Source organism: Venturia canescens, chromosome 3, assembly GCF_019457755.1.
Source record: "Venturia canescens isolate UGA chromosome 3, ASM1945775v1, whole genome shotgun sequence".
In the NCBI taxonomy this organism is placed as follows: Eukaryota; Metazoa; Arthropoda; class Insecta; order Hymenoptera; family Ichneumonidae; genus Venturia; species Venturia canescens.
The window spans coordinates 27,837,699-27,856,049 of record NC_057423.1 but is presented as its reverse complement, the minus strand read 5'-3'; the positions used below and the strand labels follow the sequence as shown (position 1 = coordinate 27,856,049).

The 18,351-nt window shown below is 34.0% G+C and overlaps 1 protein-coding gene across 1 annotated transcript; it reads left to right on the top strand.

The window, feature by feature from the left end:
* The first annotated feature begins 11,537 nt into the window (after window positions 1-11,537).
* On the top strand, window positions 11,538-15,424 carry LOC122408523 (uncharacterized). The gene is made up of 4 exons (XM_043415317.1): window positions 11,538-14,457; window positions 14,715-14,957; window positions 15,078-15,201; window positions 15,319-15,424. Exons 1-4 carry the CDS (start codon window positions 11,538-11,540, stop codon window positions 15,422-15,424), a joined length of 3,393 nt encoding a protein of 1,130 aa, XP_043271252.1.
* Window positions 15,425-18,351: the final 2,927 nt, after the last annotated feature.

Here is an 18,351-nt window from a genome sequence, read left to right as displayed (position 1 = left end):
TCATTTCAAATTGTCAAAATTCAAAAATGGCTCGAAAAATTCTGATAAAAATCACATGTATTTTTTAGATGATTCTTAACATTTTGTTCTACAAATCTTTTTCGTAACGTTGATACTTTTTGATGAAAAAATTATGAACCTATATTTATAATCGCATGATATTTGGTTCATAATTATTTTTCTCAAAAAGTATCAACTTGAAAAAAAAAATTTATAGAACAAAGTGTTTAGCATCATACAAAAAAACGTGTGAATATTTCCAGAATTAAAAAAAAAATTTTTAACTTTCAAAATATTATACAAAAGACCAATCCGCAATTGTCAAATGCCGTGTGGCTTAATGCGTCGTCCAACATTCCGATTTTTTTAGTTTCAATTTTGCCACCGAGCTTCGTCTTAACTCATATATATATACATATTCAACATAATTCAATATACATATACATATTCAACAGAATTTATAGGTCCAATACTTGATCTTGTTACTCCATCGCTCGTCAAAAAGTGTAAAGATAATTTGCTCAAACTCGTAAAAATATCTACAGATTACGATCATTCTGAAAAAATCGATGATATCGAAAATAGTGATCGAATTTATAACGTCGAAGATTAGATTTCAACTTGCAGAGATATCGAATCGAAAGAATCACGAGCAAATGGAGTTTCATAAATATCGATCGAACCGAAATTGATCGAACGATACGTAATGACGCTTGGGAAATTGTATTGGGTAAATGAAAAAAAGAATGCTATTCGTCACGATGAACAGTACAAAATACAAAATATTCATTGAAAAATCAAAACTGATTGAAAACAGTTTCTTCGGAATTTTACACTGGCAAATCGATTTTGTGGAGATGCTTGAGCCCTCCATTCCTTATCAGCCTCTATCGATGATGATATTCAAAGAATTCATAATCCTGTCAGGATTACTGAATAAGAAATTATTGATGACTGAAAGTGAATTCGTGTCAATTGGAACCTTGCATTGAGAAAAAAAAAGAATGAAGAGAAAACAGACAAGGCGACTCTGAAATCATGATAGAGAAGGCAATTGAAGTGGTAAAAAAGCTATAGAAATGAATTTCAATGAGATTGTTTACTAAAATTAAAAAAAAAATTGTAAAAAAAATTATTTTATAAAAAAAAATACATTACTATAATTATTTTCGTTATAGGGCGTCCGATTTATTATTTAAAAAAAAATAATTCCATTAATTTTAACATACATTCAAGCCCATGTGTAGAGTATTCTTCGACAGATCAACCACTGTTCCAATTTCTCATTTCACATGCTGTTGATTTTTTTCTTGTGCTAATAAATGGGTACAAAAATATTGATTTAATGAGTACTTTTATTTCGCATGTCAAAAGTTGTTAGAAGATTGCTCCAATCGATTTTTCGATTTTAAATAGATTTTATTAATAGATCCGCCGAAAGTCTCTTTTTGCCGCGAGTCCTAGTCAAGTTTTGTATAAATTTAAAGTGAGTTCAATTTTTATGATGTTCTTCATTACTCATTTACAGAATGAAAAATAAGTTTGATCAAAATAAAAACTTATCAAATTCTTTATAATAGATTTGATGATAATTTTCACAAGTTACCGACGGCCGATAACCCACTGATGTTTAGCAAAGGTAGTGGGATGTGGCTGGGATTCCCCGTTTTCACTGTTCTTCACTGAAAAAGTGAACTCAATGATTCTATTAAAAAATGAGCCTTGTTTTTATTCTTCTCGAAAATAGCCCTCATTTTGCTAAATTGTTAATCATTTTCAGAACATATTAGAGACTAACGAAGAACGAATGCCTAAGAAAATTGAAACATTACAACACCATGGAAATACACCCGCAACACGATTTACAGGGTGGTAAGGAAAGTTCGATGAAGTCGGCAGTTTGATTCTGACTTTTCCCATTATTACGAACTAACAACAATCATTGTAATTCAGAAAAAAGTCAACACGGGACTGTGAGTTACTAGTACTAAGAAAATGATGAAGACAAAAGATTATAATGTTATATTAATTATATTTTATTGTTTTTAATCCAAACTGGGACATCATGAAGGGCCTAAAACAGATATAAATAAACAAAAGAATGAGAATATTAAGCGAATAATTTTATTTTAATGAAAATAAAAAATTATTCGTCGATGTATGTGTTCATCGACAATGTGAATTTTTTTTCTTACCTCGTCCTCGACCGCCACGACCTCGCCACGATTGTCGCCGTCCGCTCGCTCAAGTAGACTACCGCGCCACTAGTGATGAAAAGTGAAAGCTTTTGGGGGTCTTTTATCATTATTTTATTTATTATATATATTTTACATTATTATGATTATATTTCCATCGAAGTATTGAAAGTGCTACCCCCAAAAACTTATAATTTATGACATTAGAGGCGCTACGAGTACTTTCGACCTGCCCTCTATCGAATCTGCACCATCCCTATACAATATGAAGAGGCGCTCAATAGAAGTTTTATGCCATGGCTAATTTGTTTGTTATAACCGTCATATAACATCCAGTGCGAAAAGCTCGTGCATACGTTTTCCTCATTACTTTTATACACTTCACTTTATTTTACTTCACTTAAAACTTTAAATTAAAAAATTTTACTTCACTTTACTATACGCTACGTTGACTTAACTAGTTCAGGTTAAATAAACTGGGTTTATAGAACATTTTACATTTACTTTGTTTATTTTAAGAAAACATCCCTGCCTGAATAAAATAAAACCATAAAATCTCCTCTCAGGGGAAAAATTCCGACCTAGTACATCGATGCATGATCGCCCGTTTCCAGATGATACTACAAAAAATGTGAAAAAAAAAATTTTTAATCGTACTGAAAATTATTTCTAACCGTGAAAAAAAATCAAATTCACCACTCAGAATTATTAATCATCCTATAGCTTCAAAAAATTTAGAACATTTAAAAACCGATGCCCCATCCTTCTAATTTTATTTTGACGGAAAAACAACTAAAAAACTAAATAAGTTGAAAAAGGTCCTATTTGATTTTAAGTTACGTGTGTAGCATTAAATTATGAAGAGACTAGAAAAAAGGTTTTCTATCAATCAGTTTTCATATAAAAACGCACTTCTATTCTCGAAATCAAAGAGTGGTCCCTGATTTATATCGACAATCACAAAATCCTGAAATTGAAAATTTCTCGTTGGCCTCCTGTCGGAAAAAAATATAAACTTTCAACAGTATGTTCATCTTAGTAGCTTTTGTTTATCCATGAGAACTCATGGGTTCGTGTTGTTTTCTTTACATCTATAAGCAAATCGAGACTGATTTAACAATTTTGTATTTTCGAATATTTTATCGATTTTACGCGGTCGCGAGTGATAATTGGTCATTTTGATATAATAGTGATTATTATATTTTTATCAGTCACGAAAACATATAATTGTAATCATAGTGTAAACATTATACACTGTAATTGGATATTGAATTTGTAAGTATATAAGTATATATTATTGTAATGCTTCTATCTTTCCTCTCCATTCTGTGCTTTCTCCAGGAATAAATTACAATCTTATTCTATTCTATTTTAATTTGTAAATGATGAAAGTTTGAATAGAATATAAGTAGAGACCGGTTCGTTAAGGGACGCAATGATTTGGTTATATGGATACATAGAAGTATAGTTTCGGGCTCTCCTCAGTTTTATTTTCTTTGTAATTATGTCTATATCATAAACATATTGGAGATTTTTTGATTTCCCGACAATGAGAAAAATATCATCACCGATCTTGCATAATTATTCAAATGTTTACTTTTCTGTGATGATAGTAGTTGACTATAGAAAATGTTCTATTTGCATTTTTTTCTAGGTAAATTATCTTGATTGATCTACTCACTTCTCTTTAATCACCAAGAAAGTCTTGAGATCTGTTTCTCAAATATTCGACACAGTCCTGCTACTGATTTGAGGTAATAAAAATATTCACGTTTAATAATTGTTTGTTTGTATATTCTATGTGGGTAAAATGACAAGTGCACATTAATCGAGGCAAAAGCTTTTGTATGGATTTCTAGTGTTTACCGCACTGAAGCTTGTAGACGAAAGAAATTATATTCGAATTATTATTTATAATGAACCCAATTGCTTACTAAACCTGCTCCATTGCCCGGTACCATAAAAAGTTCATCAACAGAACACTCTGGCCTTGCACTATCGGATTCGCATTTTTTAACACAATGAATTAGTCGCTCAATCAACCTGCTCAATTGCCAAATACCATAAGAAGTTTATCGACAGAACGCTATGGTTTTACATTATCAAATTTGCATTTTAATTAGTTGATCGATAAAAATTCTAACGGAATACTCCATGGTCTTGCACTATCGAATTTGTATTTTTTAACACAATGAATTAGTTGCTCAATCAACCTGCTCAATTGCCAAATACCATAAGAAGTTTATCGACAGAACGCTATGGTTTTACATTATCAAATTTGCATTTTAATTAGTTGATCGATAAAAATTCTAACGGAATACTCCATGGTCTTGCACTATCGAATTTGTATTTTTTAACACAATGAATTAGTCGCTCAATGAACTTGCTCAATTGGCAGGTACCATAAGAAGTTTATCGACAAATTGCTATGATTTTACATTATCAAATTTGCATTTTTATTAGTTGATCAATGAAAATTCTTAGTATCTTAAGTACAAGTTTGACAAATTGAAGCCAGATGGTCAAGCGATTTTACTGCGTTCACTAAACTCAGCATTAGCATGAATGAGCACATTGAGTTTTTCAATAACAGTCAAAGATTAGCTAATACATAAGAAAGCATAGGATAGTTATGCGTCAGTCTGAAAGTTATCATTTTGACTTCTTTCATTGACTTCTTTCAAGCAATTTTCTTACTCAGAGTAAAATTTTTCATGCATACCAGGGCAACCGTTACACACAATTGACTTCACACAGCGGGAACTACAATAAACAAATCCATAAAGTTTTTCAGTATTACAGTTAAAAGTAAGCGGGTGTATAAGGTGGGCATAGGATATATAAGCCTGGAAGTTACAATTTACTTTTTCTAAGCAATCTAAGCACTCAGCCACATTTATGAAACTATTCAATTCATACACTTTTTTCAATTGAACTTTTTGCCAATTTGCTATAAAAAGCCACGTGGAAAATATTACAGCATGATAAGAAGCAATGTAGTCATTGAAATAGCAAGAAAAATATTTTCTCCATGTTACTTGTGGGGTATTCCATATCAAATGAACCACCCCAATTTTATTGACCTTTTTTAGAAAGCTGAAAATTTGAGGTTTTTTTTCTACAAACCACAAAAAAATTGGCGTGATGGCAAATTAATATGTACACATTGTTTTGTATGTTTTTGTGGAAAAAGCTTTTTCTTGGGAAGGGGGGGGGGGTTTATTGCATGTTTCGAAAAAAGCATGAAATAGATAATGTCCATCTCCATGATTGTTCTTCAGCGTAAAGCAAAAAAATGTCGATTTCATTGGGAGAGAAATTTTTAATTTTTTCAAGAAATCCTCTAAGAAACTTTAACTAACTTAATTATTTTTAAGACTCATTTTATTGCGGTTAATTTTAATTTTTTCTTTTTCAAACAATTAATATTTTATGGGGTTGAATGAAAAAATGTTTTCTGCCCTCCGGGCGGAAAGTGGCAACTTTCGGCCCGCTGCGCGGGCCGAAGTTGCCGCATTCCGCCTGCGTCGGACAGAAAAATCGTATACACTCTACGGGAGTGAAATTAGACCACCTCAAACCGCGTGCTTATCACCCTCGCCTTCGGCTCGGGTGATAATTCTGCCCGCGGTTTGAAGTAGTCTATTTTCCCTCCCTAGGTGTGTAATATACTATTCCATCCAGCCACGATGGATTAAAACTAGCTCTTTTTGTTTTGCAGGTCTTTTAATCTATTTTTTCTTATACCATTCTCACAATGGGTTCGAAACTTTTCGTCTCTTTGGATACTTGGAAACATAGACGTCGAATTCGAAAAACTCATCAATTTTTCCCAAACTCTGGATGTAGGAGATTTTTCGTTCACTGATTACGAATCCAGCATTAGATTTCTTCAATTCAAAATAATGGATCTAATATGGTGCTCGGCAAATTCGAAAAACTCATCAATTTTTCCCACACTCTGCTAGCGTTTTTTTGGGTCACTGATTACGAATACGGCGATAGATTTTTCAAAATCCGTAAGAAAAATCATAAATGATCAGAACGTCATTATAACGATAAAAAACTAATAAGATGAAGGTGAGGCACTGGTGACCCACCATGATTCACCATAACGGAAAGGGTTAATCATAATTACATCAGAAGCTTTTTTCCGCAAAAACACGTAAAACAGTGTGTACATATTGATTTGCCATCACCCCAATTTTTTCGTGGTTTGTAGACAGGAAAAATAAAAACCTTTGAAATTTCCAATTTTCTAAATGAAAAAATTTTTTCTTTCATTCTTGTCGAAAATTACGTAAAAAGTAACGTGAACCTTTCAAGAAGTCGTTTTTATTAGAATAATTATTAGTTTTCAACACTCAGTGAATCAAAAAAAAACGGAAAAACAAAAATTGTGGGTAAAATTAAGCAGTTAACAATTTGAAATTATTTGTAGATGTTTCTGACACTTGAAACGACACAGCGAAAATTTGTGAACATATTTTGAGATGTATTATAAAAAATTGGAGCGGTCCACTTGATATATCAAATATCCCTTGTAAAAATACTTTAGCTTCTCTATCAAGAGACTCGATACAGTTTCGGAACAACGCTTCTACCACTATCAACTTCGACTTCAAAATACCTGAATTAATGTTAGTCGAACTGGATAACGGCATTATCTCATCTAGTTTAACTTTTCGAGCTTAAATCGATGAAGACAAACGTGTAGGAAAATCACGAGACCACGATTTTGGTCTACATACATGCTTTATCGCCTACGAACGATATTTTCGGAGATATATTCGAACGAATGAAAGTTAGTCGGACTGGAAAAACGACATTATCTTATACAATTTGATTTTTAGCGCTGAAATCGATAAAGATGAAATTGTTGGAAATTTTAATTACCATAATTTTAGTCGGTAAGATTAATAACAAATTCGAAAAGTACCAGTTTTTCGGCCAAGTTTACAGGCGTACGTGCAAGGAATTTTCGAATTAATAATTTTATGATCAGAAGCTTTCCTGGGGTTAAATAAGGCTAGTCTCATCTATCAATCTGATTAATTTCGATGTAGTTACATTATGGACCGGTAACAAGCAATCAATATACGTCGGGACGTGGCTCGAGTTCCCTGTTTTCACTTTGTCATGTTTATATATCCTCTTATGTAATATTTGTTGGTTTTCTTTTACTTAACTTTACTTTTCTTTTACTTCGCTGACTCTTCTATTTACTTTTACATACTTTATTATTTTTTTACTTCTTTTTGGTTCACGTTATGTAAACTAGTTACGTTCATCGTCTACAAAACAATTTACGTTCACCTTGGCTGTTTTTTGATATTCTTGTAAGAAAAAATCATTCCCAGAATGAGTTTTTATCTTTGTGACGAGACTTCATAAGACTTAGTAACAACCCTTTTGTTTACAGAATTAGAAAACAAAAAAAATGAATTTAAATGTTATTTTTTTCGCTGATGTGTGTGGTTCTTTTTTATGTGCAGGTTATCGTGGAAACAGAACGCGGAGAAACCTTTGTTTGCTTCTGTTATTTTTTTTTTTTTTATTATTCATCGACAGCTGCTATACGCGCTCTTTCGAAAGCTGCAACTTGCGCTATATTGAAAGCTGCTACGTGCACTATATTTAAAGCGGCTTCGTGCGCTATAACAAAAGCTGCTTTGTGCGCTACATTGAAAGCTGTTACGTGCGCTATATTTCAGCAATATGAACAGATTAAAGATTGAAGATCGAGATATTATATCTCGCGGTGAGTGGCTCACTGGAGATCACATTGATACCTTTGGTCGGCTTTTAGCAGAACATTCTGATTCTGAATTTGTAATGCAAGAAACGTGGAAGGTACAATTGCCCCATAATATTACTGAAGAGAGAGCAGATCGCAAATTTATCCAAATTTTGCACAGTTCAGAGGGAGTCAACAACAGAGGGGGGCATTGGGTGTGCGCTTATTACGACACCCGCTCCATTTTCATATTTGACTCTTTAAACCTAAAAAAGTTGCATCCACACCACAAATTGTATCTCCAACGTTTGTTTCCAACATACTCATTCGATGAGCGTCCCGTTAAATTTCCAGTGGTGACGAATCAACCAAATTCGAGTGACTGCGGAGTATTTGCTATTGCTTTTGCAGTTTCACTTTTTTATAGTGTTAAGCCGGAAAAAGTTGTGTATGATGTAAGGAATATGCGTCAACATTTGTTGGAAATATTTGACACGGGGATGATTAGACATTTCCCCCGGATAGTTCAGGATGGAGATTGTATCAAAATATGCTCATTGCAGCAGTTAAAAATTCGAAGACAGAAGGTATTGAGAACGAAATTTCGGCGTCAAAATAACAAACCCTCTCCAGACATTAAAACAGCCAAGGCTCATAGTTGTGGTAATGGGAATGCAATAAAACAAGAACCGACTGTTATAGAGGTAAATAACCTTCCTCACGAACTTAATCCTTCGCAAGTAGTAAAAAACTGCACCGTATCCAGTTTTCATGGTGTTATGAAAAAAAGAAAAAATGAAAACGTCGATCAAACGAGACGCAAAAGAGGTCTAATCATCAATGAAGGAAAAAACACTGCTCTTCCATTGATTACAAATCATTCTGGTGATAGGAAAGAGCATAAGAATCCGATTTCGATTAATGTCGTGGTTGAGAACCGTCAAAATATTTTGACAGATCAATGTAAGAAACGAAAAACTTCAATGTGCAATGATGCGGCGTTTAAGGACTTTCCAAAACGCCCTAAACTCGTCTCATGCAAGTCTCATGAGAATAAGGAAAATCTCCGAGTAATACAACATTGCACCGATATTAAAATAAAATTACAGAAAGCCAAACAATTATCCCGCAAATATTACCGAATTCGTGAAACTAATAATACCATAAAAATGTCGAATAATAGGAGAGAGTACGTTAATCGATTGATGAAAAAATTACGTCCGCAGTCGGTTCATGAATGTCTTTTCGAAGCTGAGCGTATTATTAAATGGAATTTAAGATTCAGAGGTAAAAAGATTTTCGCCCTCAGGCTAGCGCTGCAAAAGTTGAAACATAGAGCTGAAATTTGTTTAACGCTACAATCAGCCGTATCGAACTCTGATATTAATAGTCGAATAGTTGCTCTATGCGGCTCGATTAGAAAACATACAGCACGGTCTGAACCTTTCTATGAGGAAACCGCTTACGTCTATCCCCGGAAATTCACCGAGCCTATTGCTTTGAATGTCGAATCTAAAGCAACAAATGTGCTCCCGTTGATTGTTACAAAAAAGACCCGCCGTAGGTATCAGGTATGGGATTGTTCCGAGCATTGCAGAGTTCCGGACGATATTGTTTTAAATAAGCTTGAGAAGTTCCTGATCATCATGCGTGATATTCCTATGCGTAGATTGAAAACAGTCTTGCCTAATATTCGCAAATGTACAGTGAAACACACTGATAAAATGTTGGGTCATAGTCAAGCATGCTATATGCAGCCTTCTCTCTGTGAATCATTGTTGTTGTCTTTAGAATTCTTAGCACCACATTTTCCACAAGTGAGGCGGATGAAGCGACTATTTTATACCGTATTAGCATTGCTCCAAGAAGTGGTGGAGATTGATATTGCTTTGAATGTGACGAATGTTGAAAAATTGCAAAAATTCGCGAAAGAAGCAAAAGGAAATGCAACACATTTCCAACATACCGATGAAATATTATTAAACGAAGATTCTATACTTCACAAGTATGCAGACGCATTCAAATCGTTTCAGAAAAAAGCTTTTAATCTGCCACGTTTTCCTTGCCTTTCGTGTCAAAAGCTTTGTTGCTTGACCGATGTCAGGAAACTTGACAACTTACGCGTAATTCCAATCGGAAAGATTTGGGAAGATTTGAAGCTCTTCATTGCTAGTCATAGAGACTGTGATTCAGATTATATCTGTCAGTATTGTTTAACCAAGCTCCGCGCTGGTGTTATACCTCCTACATGCGTTCTTAATAATTTATACGTTCGACCTACACCTGCTTCACTTAAAGATTTGAATGAATTTGAAAAAATTTTAATACAGAGGGCAAAAGTATTTCAAACAGTAATAAAGATGGGTACTGTACATAAAAAAAATATACCACACCGAAAAATGTTAGTTAAAGCTCAGGGGCGAGCTTTTCACTTGCCTTTACCGTTAGAAAGAACATTGGAAAAAATTTGTCCTCCGACAAAAGCAATTAATTCAGATCATGAACTATACATATTAGTACGTGGCATTCCAACTAAGAGTAAAAAAGTTTGGGAATCGATTGTCGACAAACAAAAAGTATTTCGCGCTCTTTCAACTTTGAAAGAACGTAATATCCTATACAGCGAAATAAAGTTACCACAGCGATATTCGGACTTGCTGGACATGGATTTACGTGAAATTGAATTCCAAATATCCCAAGAATGTGATAGTGATGAAGATGTTGATGACCCAGATATCAAGCTTGCTGGACGAGAAAAACAGAACGAAAAAAAAGGGGACGGTATTCAAAAAGTAAGTGTAAACAAGCAGATTGATGGCCGCACAGCGGCTTTGTTGACGCAAATGACACCATCTGATTGTTATTATGAACAGTACACTATTCAGAGAATGCACGCTCCGAAGGAGAATAAAACTGCCACAGAACTTTATTAGATGTTGAAGGTTCACGCTGAACCATTAGATAACCGATATAAGTTGTTGGATTTATTATGTTTTCCATGTGAATATCCTGATGGTGTTAATGGAGAATATGAAGAAAGGCCTGTCCATCTTTCCTCATTTGAATATGCTAAAGTACGAATTTTATCACGAAACAATCAATTTCGGTTGAATCAACAATACTTGTTTTACCTTTTGAATGCTCAAACTATTAGGCAATTATCGAGTGGCATATATCATAAGCTTAACGTTACTGATGGACGCGTGCGATATACTTCTGCTTCTTACTTGGATCAATTGAGAAAAGGGGAGCTGGAAGGAAATTTGTCAACAATATTTTCTAAACTTCCGAATACCGAACAGTATTGGAAAAAACCGCGTAGTGATTTGAATTGCATGTTATTTTATTATGGTCCTCCAACATGGTTTATTACATTAAGTCCGAGTGAATGGCAATGGGATAGACTTTCCGAATTTTTACGAGAAAGGAACCCCTTGGTTGGAAGCGGAAAATCAATGAGCGAACTCATAGCTGCCGATCCCATATCAACTGCAATATTCATTGATAATGAATTCAAAGCAATGGTAAAATTCCTCGAATCAGATGACCATCCCATCGGAAAAATTATACATTTTGTTATAAGGAGAGAATATCAGGGAAGAGGTATGACACATTTCCATTTTCTTATATGGATAGAGGGTGCCCCTGTTCTCGGAAAAAACTCGAACGAAGAAGTCGCTGACTTCATCAAAACGTATGTGACTTGTAAAATACCGAATCCTGATGTTTCACCCATGTTGTATCGTAGAGTTACTACCCATCAATATCATCATCACAATTCCTACTGTATGCGTAGCAAATCAGTAGGAGTAAAAGGTAAGGGTGGTACTCGTAAGGTTTGCCGTTTTGCATTTCCAAAACCGGTTACAAGCGAATGGATCATCAGAGATGTTCAAACCTCTATTGCCGGAAGACGAAATTTAAAATCAAAATGTCAATTATATGATAATCCTCGTAATCTTGACGAAGTGAACATAAATAATTACAATCCTGCTGTATTGACAGCATGGGAGGGTAATATGGACATCTCATTCGTTGGTGAAAAATCATCATCTTTGGCTTGGTATATTACCAAGTATATGGCGAAATCAGAAAGAACGCATGTCGGGGAAACTTTTGAACAAATTAATAGTACGAAATCTGTAGCCAGTAGACTATGGAATATTGGAATACGTGCATTGAACCATCGAGAATGTGGTGCACTCGAAGCAGCCGATAGATTATTGGGGTATCCGTTGTTTATGACGGATCGAGAAACTGTTATAAGGTGGGTTGATATTAACATTGTCAGAAGTAGGCGGGTGAAACCCCGAAAAGTAATAGAGACAATGGACGCAGAATCTACGGATATTTTTTACGAAGGCTTGATTGAAAGTTATCCAAAAAGACCAGTTGAATTGAACGATGTATGTCTTTACGATTATGCGAAGTGGTATGACATTGTAAAAGCCATGCTACAACGGAAAGACGTTGTATTTTATAAACTTAATCCAGGCTCGTATCTGCGAAAACGCGAATACGGATATTTAATTAATCATTATCGATATGATCCCTTAACAAAGCCTGAAAATTACTTTTACTCATTGCTGGTATTATTCCAGCCATGGCGATGTGTGACCGAGCTTAAGAATGGTGAAGAGACATATACTGCGTCGTATTGTTCAGTACATGCTAAATTGCCGATGGCCGCCGAATACCACGAACGTTTAACGGAAATTGCCAAAGACACGAAGGAAATGAAAGAATTAATTCAGCAAAAAATGGATGAAATGGAAAAAGACCAAGAAAATCATCCTGTTTCAGATAATATTCCACGAGGATGTGATCCCATTGAAGCAGATGGAGCGATGAAAGATTTCGTCAATTTAGCTGCGAATGAAGCTCATAAAGATCTCAATATTACAGAAATGATTGCAGAATTAAACAGAGACCAGAAACGTGTGTTTGATTTGGTTACCAGCACGATGGATTCCGATGAAATATTACGGTTGTACGTGAGCGGAGAGGGTGGAACAGGCAAAAGTTTCTTAATAAAAACCATAACCTATTGGCTCAAGCAAATAAAAGGTAAGGATTCGGCTGTTACCGCTCCCACTGGGATTGCTGCTTTCAATATAGATGGATTAACTTTACATAGGTTGTTTCAATTGCCCGTTGAACATAATAAAACACCAAAATATAAGGAGCTGTCCGATGCAGCTTTAGAAGTCATTAGAGACAATTTAAAAAACGTTGATCTTATAATTATTGACGAAATATCCATGGTCTCAAATATCACTTTAATGTACATTCATCTTAGATTAACAGAAATTTTCAACACTACTGACGTTGAAAATGGTTGGTTTGGTAAAAAACATATCATAGTGTTTGGTGATCTTTTACAATTACCACCCGTTCGAGAAGAACCAGTTTTCATGAAGCTTTCGAAAGATAAGATTCAAAAATTCATTGGTTCATTGTGCAGCTCAAATTTGTGGAGTAATTTATTCAAGTATGACGAACTATCTATTAACATGCGACAAAAAAATGATTCATCTTATCGAGAAATGCTCTCAAAAATACGCTTGGGTTACATAGATACCGAAAGTATACAAATGTTGGACTCTAGAAAAATTGAATTGCTATCTGCAAATATTCCTGATAGAATTAGGGAATTGTGCGATTATATAAGTACTTTAGCAACCGACGTAGTTTGCTTGATGCCTATAAATCGAATGTGTGATGTGTTGAATGAGGCAATGTTAGATCGAATTCCATCAACAGAAATTCACTTAATAGCTGAGGATTTAATCGATAAACCATCAGTCAAGACTAGGGTTACAAAGATTTTACAACGGTGGGAAGATGACATAAGTCAAACTGCAGGGCTCGCTAGGGTGATCCCCGTAAAAATCGGTGCCAAAGTTATGCTTCGGCGGAATATCGATGTAACAGTAGGTCTCGTTAATGGAACGATCGGTGAGGTACTTTCAGTTTCCGAATCTTTGGAAAAGAATTTAATTGAAAAAGTCACTATTAAACTCGCAAATGGTGCGCAATACAGTATAGAGCGTGTGAGCATTAAATTCGAAGTGATCGACGGTGTATACGTAACGAGGAAACAATTTCCTTTGTGTGTTAGTTATGCCATTTCATTCCACAAGAGCCAAGGATTGAGTTTAAAATGTGTTGTTATGGATTGCGGAAACTCCATATTCAGCTGTGGTCAAATTTACGTAGGTTTGTCACGAGTAACTTCGCTTGATGGTTTACATCTAATCAATTTCGACCCATATTCGATTCATGCTAATCGTTTATGTATTGATGAGTACAATAGGTTAAGAAATTTGTATCGACCCGATCTCGACGACATAAAAATTCCAGATACTCGGGGACCTAAAACACGCGATGTCATTTGGGCCGTGCCTAAAGGAATGACTGATGTGCAAATACAGGACGACATAACATCTGATCTGCAGGAAAATATTATTACCGGATTTTTGAACGCTGATAACACATCTTGTTATGCTAATACTGTGATTCAATGTATTTTTAGCTGTAACTCCATTGTAAAATCGGTTCAAAAAGCGAATGATTGTCAACCTTTGTCGATTGCATTGGAGATCAATAAAACAAAGAATAACCCACCTTTCGCTTTGAATGAAGTTCGAAAGTTCATTGGTGATAAATTCGTTCAACCAATCCAACAAGATGCATCAATTTTCTTTGACGCTGTATGTCAAGTCGTGCCATCGATCAAAACATTTATACAATGTAAAATTTTGAAAAAATTCTTTGCAAAGATTGCAGATATACGACCACTCTGACGGAGGAACTAAAAAATTTTTTGAACATAGACGTATTTAAATCGAAAACAACACTAACTCTCCAAGAAGTAATTGATCGAGATTTAGCACAATGGAAATTAGCTGATATTCCTTGCGATAATTGTCCTGCAATGACAAGAAGTGTAAGATACTCTTTAAACTCAGTCTCAAAGATATTGGTAATCGTATTGGCATTACCGGCAGTTGATAAAAAAACAGGTAAAATAACGAAAAAACAGTGCAAAATCAAGGGTGTGCCGAGCTCTAAGATAAAATTGTGTGGGCATACATATAAAGTTATAAGCGCGATATTTCATCATGGTGAACATGTCACCACAGGTCATTATACGTGCATGATCCGACATGGCCGTTCATCCTGGATAAGCGTTGATGATGCAACTATTGAGAAGAGAACATGGCCTGTTAATGCCAAAGATTCTTATATGTTTTTCTTGTTGAGAGAGTAAATCGATTAACATATCATTTGAAAAATAATCGCTATTATATGGAGTTCTACATTTTCATTGTACATCGCATAAGCATATCGAACTTCACAGGTTCTCCTTATTACATTTTTCAGTTCATTAAAACACTTATCAGTCGAAGTGTTTGATTCAAGAATGAAGAAAAAAGGCACCGAGCATTTAGACTTGAATTGCAGAGACACGTTACTTCTTGGAAGATAAATTATGCTTGTAGTTCACCACCTTACTCATATAAGGAAATGCAGCTCCAGCTGTGGTAACAAGGTAAATACGTTTTTTATTATCGCTGATACTTTCGGAAGTATCAAGATTCGTATTTATTCATTGTAGCATGTCGACGTGAATCTTATGGAAAACTCCAGTCGCCACTCGTATCAACTTCCAAAGATGGTTCAACTATGGTTGGAAGAGCAACGAATTTGTAAGCGATAAGATGTGGAATAGGCCTCTTGGGGAAACCACGTTAAAAAAAACGCGCCTGGAACTCTACCCCTGTGGTGGTGCGGAAAAGAGTTTGCAATATATACAATTTTTACGTTAGAAATATTTGTACCGTGAGCATAGAATTTATAAAAATTTATTACGAGAATAACTCATAGAAATTTATATGAAAATCCTATAGCCGTTGAAACAAGGTTGAAGAACTTAAGAGAAAAAAGACGTGATATAAAACCACAAAAGTTCCCCTAGGGAAAAAAAGATTGGGACAAGTACATTGATTGTCCCTTATTTCTTGATTCCATAAAAAAATTATTACCATAAAAAAATTATTTCATAAGAAAAATACTTCTATAAAAAATCGATTCCATAAAAAAAATTATTTCATAAGAAAGATTATTCCATGAAAAAATGATTCCATAAAAAAATTATTTCATCACAACAATTGAGAAATGAATTTATAAATCAGAAAAAAACATTACATTAAAATAAAAATCTAAATCAGGAAAAAAACATTACTATAATAAAAAAATTATTTCATAAGAAAAATAATTCCATAAAAAATCTATTCCATAAAAAAAATTATTTCATAAGAAAGATTATTCCATGAAAAAATGATTCCATAAAAAAATTATTTCATCACAACAATTGAGAAATAAATTTATAAATCAGGAAAAAAACATTACATTAAAATAAAAATCTAAATCAAGAAAAAAACATTATATAGAAAAAAATTCAAATAAAACGTTAGCAAAAGTCAAACACACCACTCAAAAATATTGTAAATGTAAAAAATAAAAAAAATCTAGCTTGAAAACGTTTCAAACACCGATGCCACATTCTTCTCATCTTATTCTGATGAAGGAAAAACTAAGTGAATTAAAAAAGTTTTCATCTAAGTTACGTGCAGCATTAAAATTTATGATATCAATTCGAGGACAAGTATTTAATGTTAATTCGGAATACTAATTCCTACGGGACACATCAGAAACTTGGGAGAAATTTCGTGAATCAAAAATTTTACCATCTAAATTATGTGCAGTTGTAAAATTTATGATATCAATTAGTGGACAAGTATTTTATTAGTAACTCGCAATTTTAACATTATGGAATTGATTTAACATGCGTTAAGAATACTCTTCCAGCTCAGGTCGTTTTATGGTATAATCAGAACCTAAAAATTGTGTTTGAATGCGAGTTGAGAATAATCTTCCAGCCCAAGCAACGGTGAAGTCAGGAGTTACCTTCCGACAGCAGAAACTTATAAGAAAACCGAAACCTTCCTGTCCATGATTTTTTGGTAAAATGGCTAATCCAAAAAAATCGCATCAAAGGTAAAGTCATTTGTTACTCTTTGGCGATCGAGACTTCTAAGAAAATTGATTCTTCTCTGGCTTTCAGGACCCCCTGGTATTATTCACAACATTCGACGTCGATAGAGACTTCTAAGAAAATCGATTTTTCTCTGACTTTCAGGACCCCCTGGTATTATTCACAACATTCGACGTCGATAGAGACTTCTAAGAAAATCGATTTTTCTCTGACTTTCAGGACCCCCTGGTATTATTCACAATATTCGACGTCGATTGAATCGGTACAAATTATGTTTAAATACGTGTTAAAAGTACTTGTCCGGCCCATCACTTTTCATTCAAATTGCTCATTCAAATAAAAATCCACGAAGAACAAAAACGCTGGCGCTCGCTTTCGTTCAGATATGTAACGGTTCTCAGTCACAACTAACTCTTGGCAACGATTCACGACAACGGATATAGGTTGCACATTTCGATATATCGGAATATCTTTTTAAAGAAAGCACAGTATTCACTAGAAATTCACTTCTCTCCGAGTTCTAGTGAACTCTTGTGACGTACCTATCATTTGACATCGATTTTAACGAGTTATAATTGTGTACATGATCATATGAAAATGAAATTGTACGACCGAATCCGCTCGAAAATTTATTGAAGTGCGATTTATTATCAGCGCTATGTTCTCAGCAATAGTAGAGATTTGTTCTTATATCGTTATATGCTTTTTATGTAATACATAGTTTACATATGTTACTATGTTACATAGTTTACATATTTTACTTAGTTTACATGTATTTATAGTATGTAATTATATATATAGTATGTATATTATATTATTATACATATTAGTATACAATATAATATAAAATAAATATAGTATGTAAATAGTAATAAAACTACATAGTTTACATATGTTACAATATAAAATTTATGTAAATAAAAGTATAAACTAGCATTAACGAGTAGAATTCGTTCGCTAATAGAAATGAGAAGTAAAAATTGCTTTCATTACAATATAAACTAGGGGATTATCTTAAATGCTCGAAAACTTTTACTTTACAAAGTGTATTTTTTTACTCATGAACAATAAATTCCCTTGTGTATTACAGGAAATGCGTTGGCATTCCTCCTTAAATTAATTAAATCAAATTAACATTCCCCGGAGGTAATTTTATTTCTCTCCGTATGCATACTTGTGATCTATCATTTCTAGAAGAGCCCTGATTTTTATTTGAATGAGCAATTTGAATGAAAAGTGATGGGCCGGACAAGTACTTTTAACACGTATTTAAACATAATTTGTACCGATTCAATCGACGTCGAATATTGTGAATAATACCAGGGGGTCCTGAAAGTCAGAGAAAAATCGATTTTCTT

Excerpts from the sequence above, each read along its gene's own strand:
- LOC122408523 (XM_043415317.1), top strand. The coding sequence starts at position 11,538 with ATGACACATTTCCATTTTCTTATATGGATAGAGGGTGCCCCTGTTCTC. Across the intron at positions 14,458-14,714 it reads TGCTAATACTGTGATTCAAT|ATTGCAGATATACGACCACT; the intron begins GTATTTTTAGCT and ends TTCTTTGCAAAG. Across the intron at positions 14,958-15,077 it reads GGCAGTTGATAAAAAAACAG|GTCATTATACGTGCATGATC; the intron begins GTAAAATAACGA and ends ATGTCACCACAG.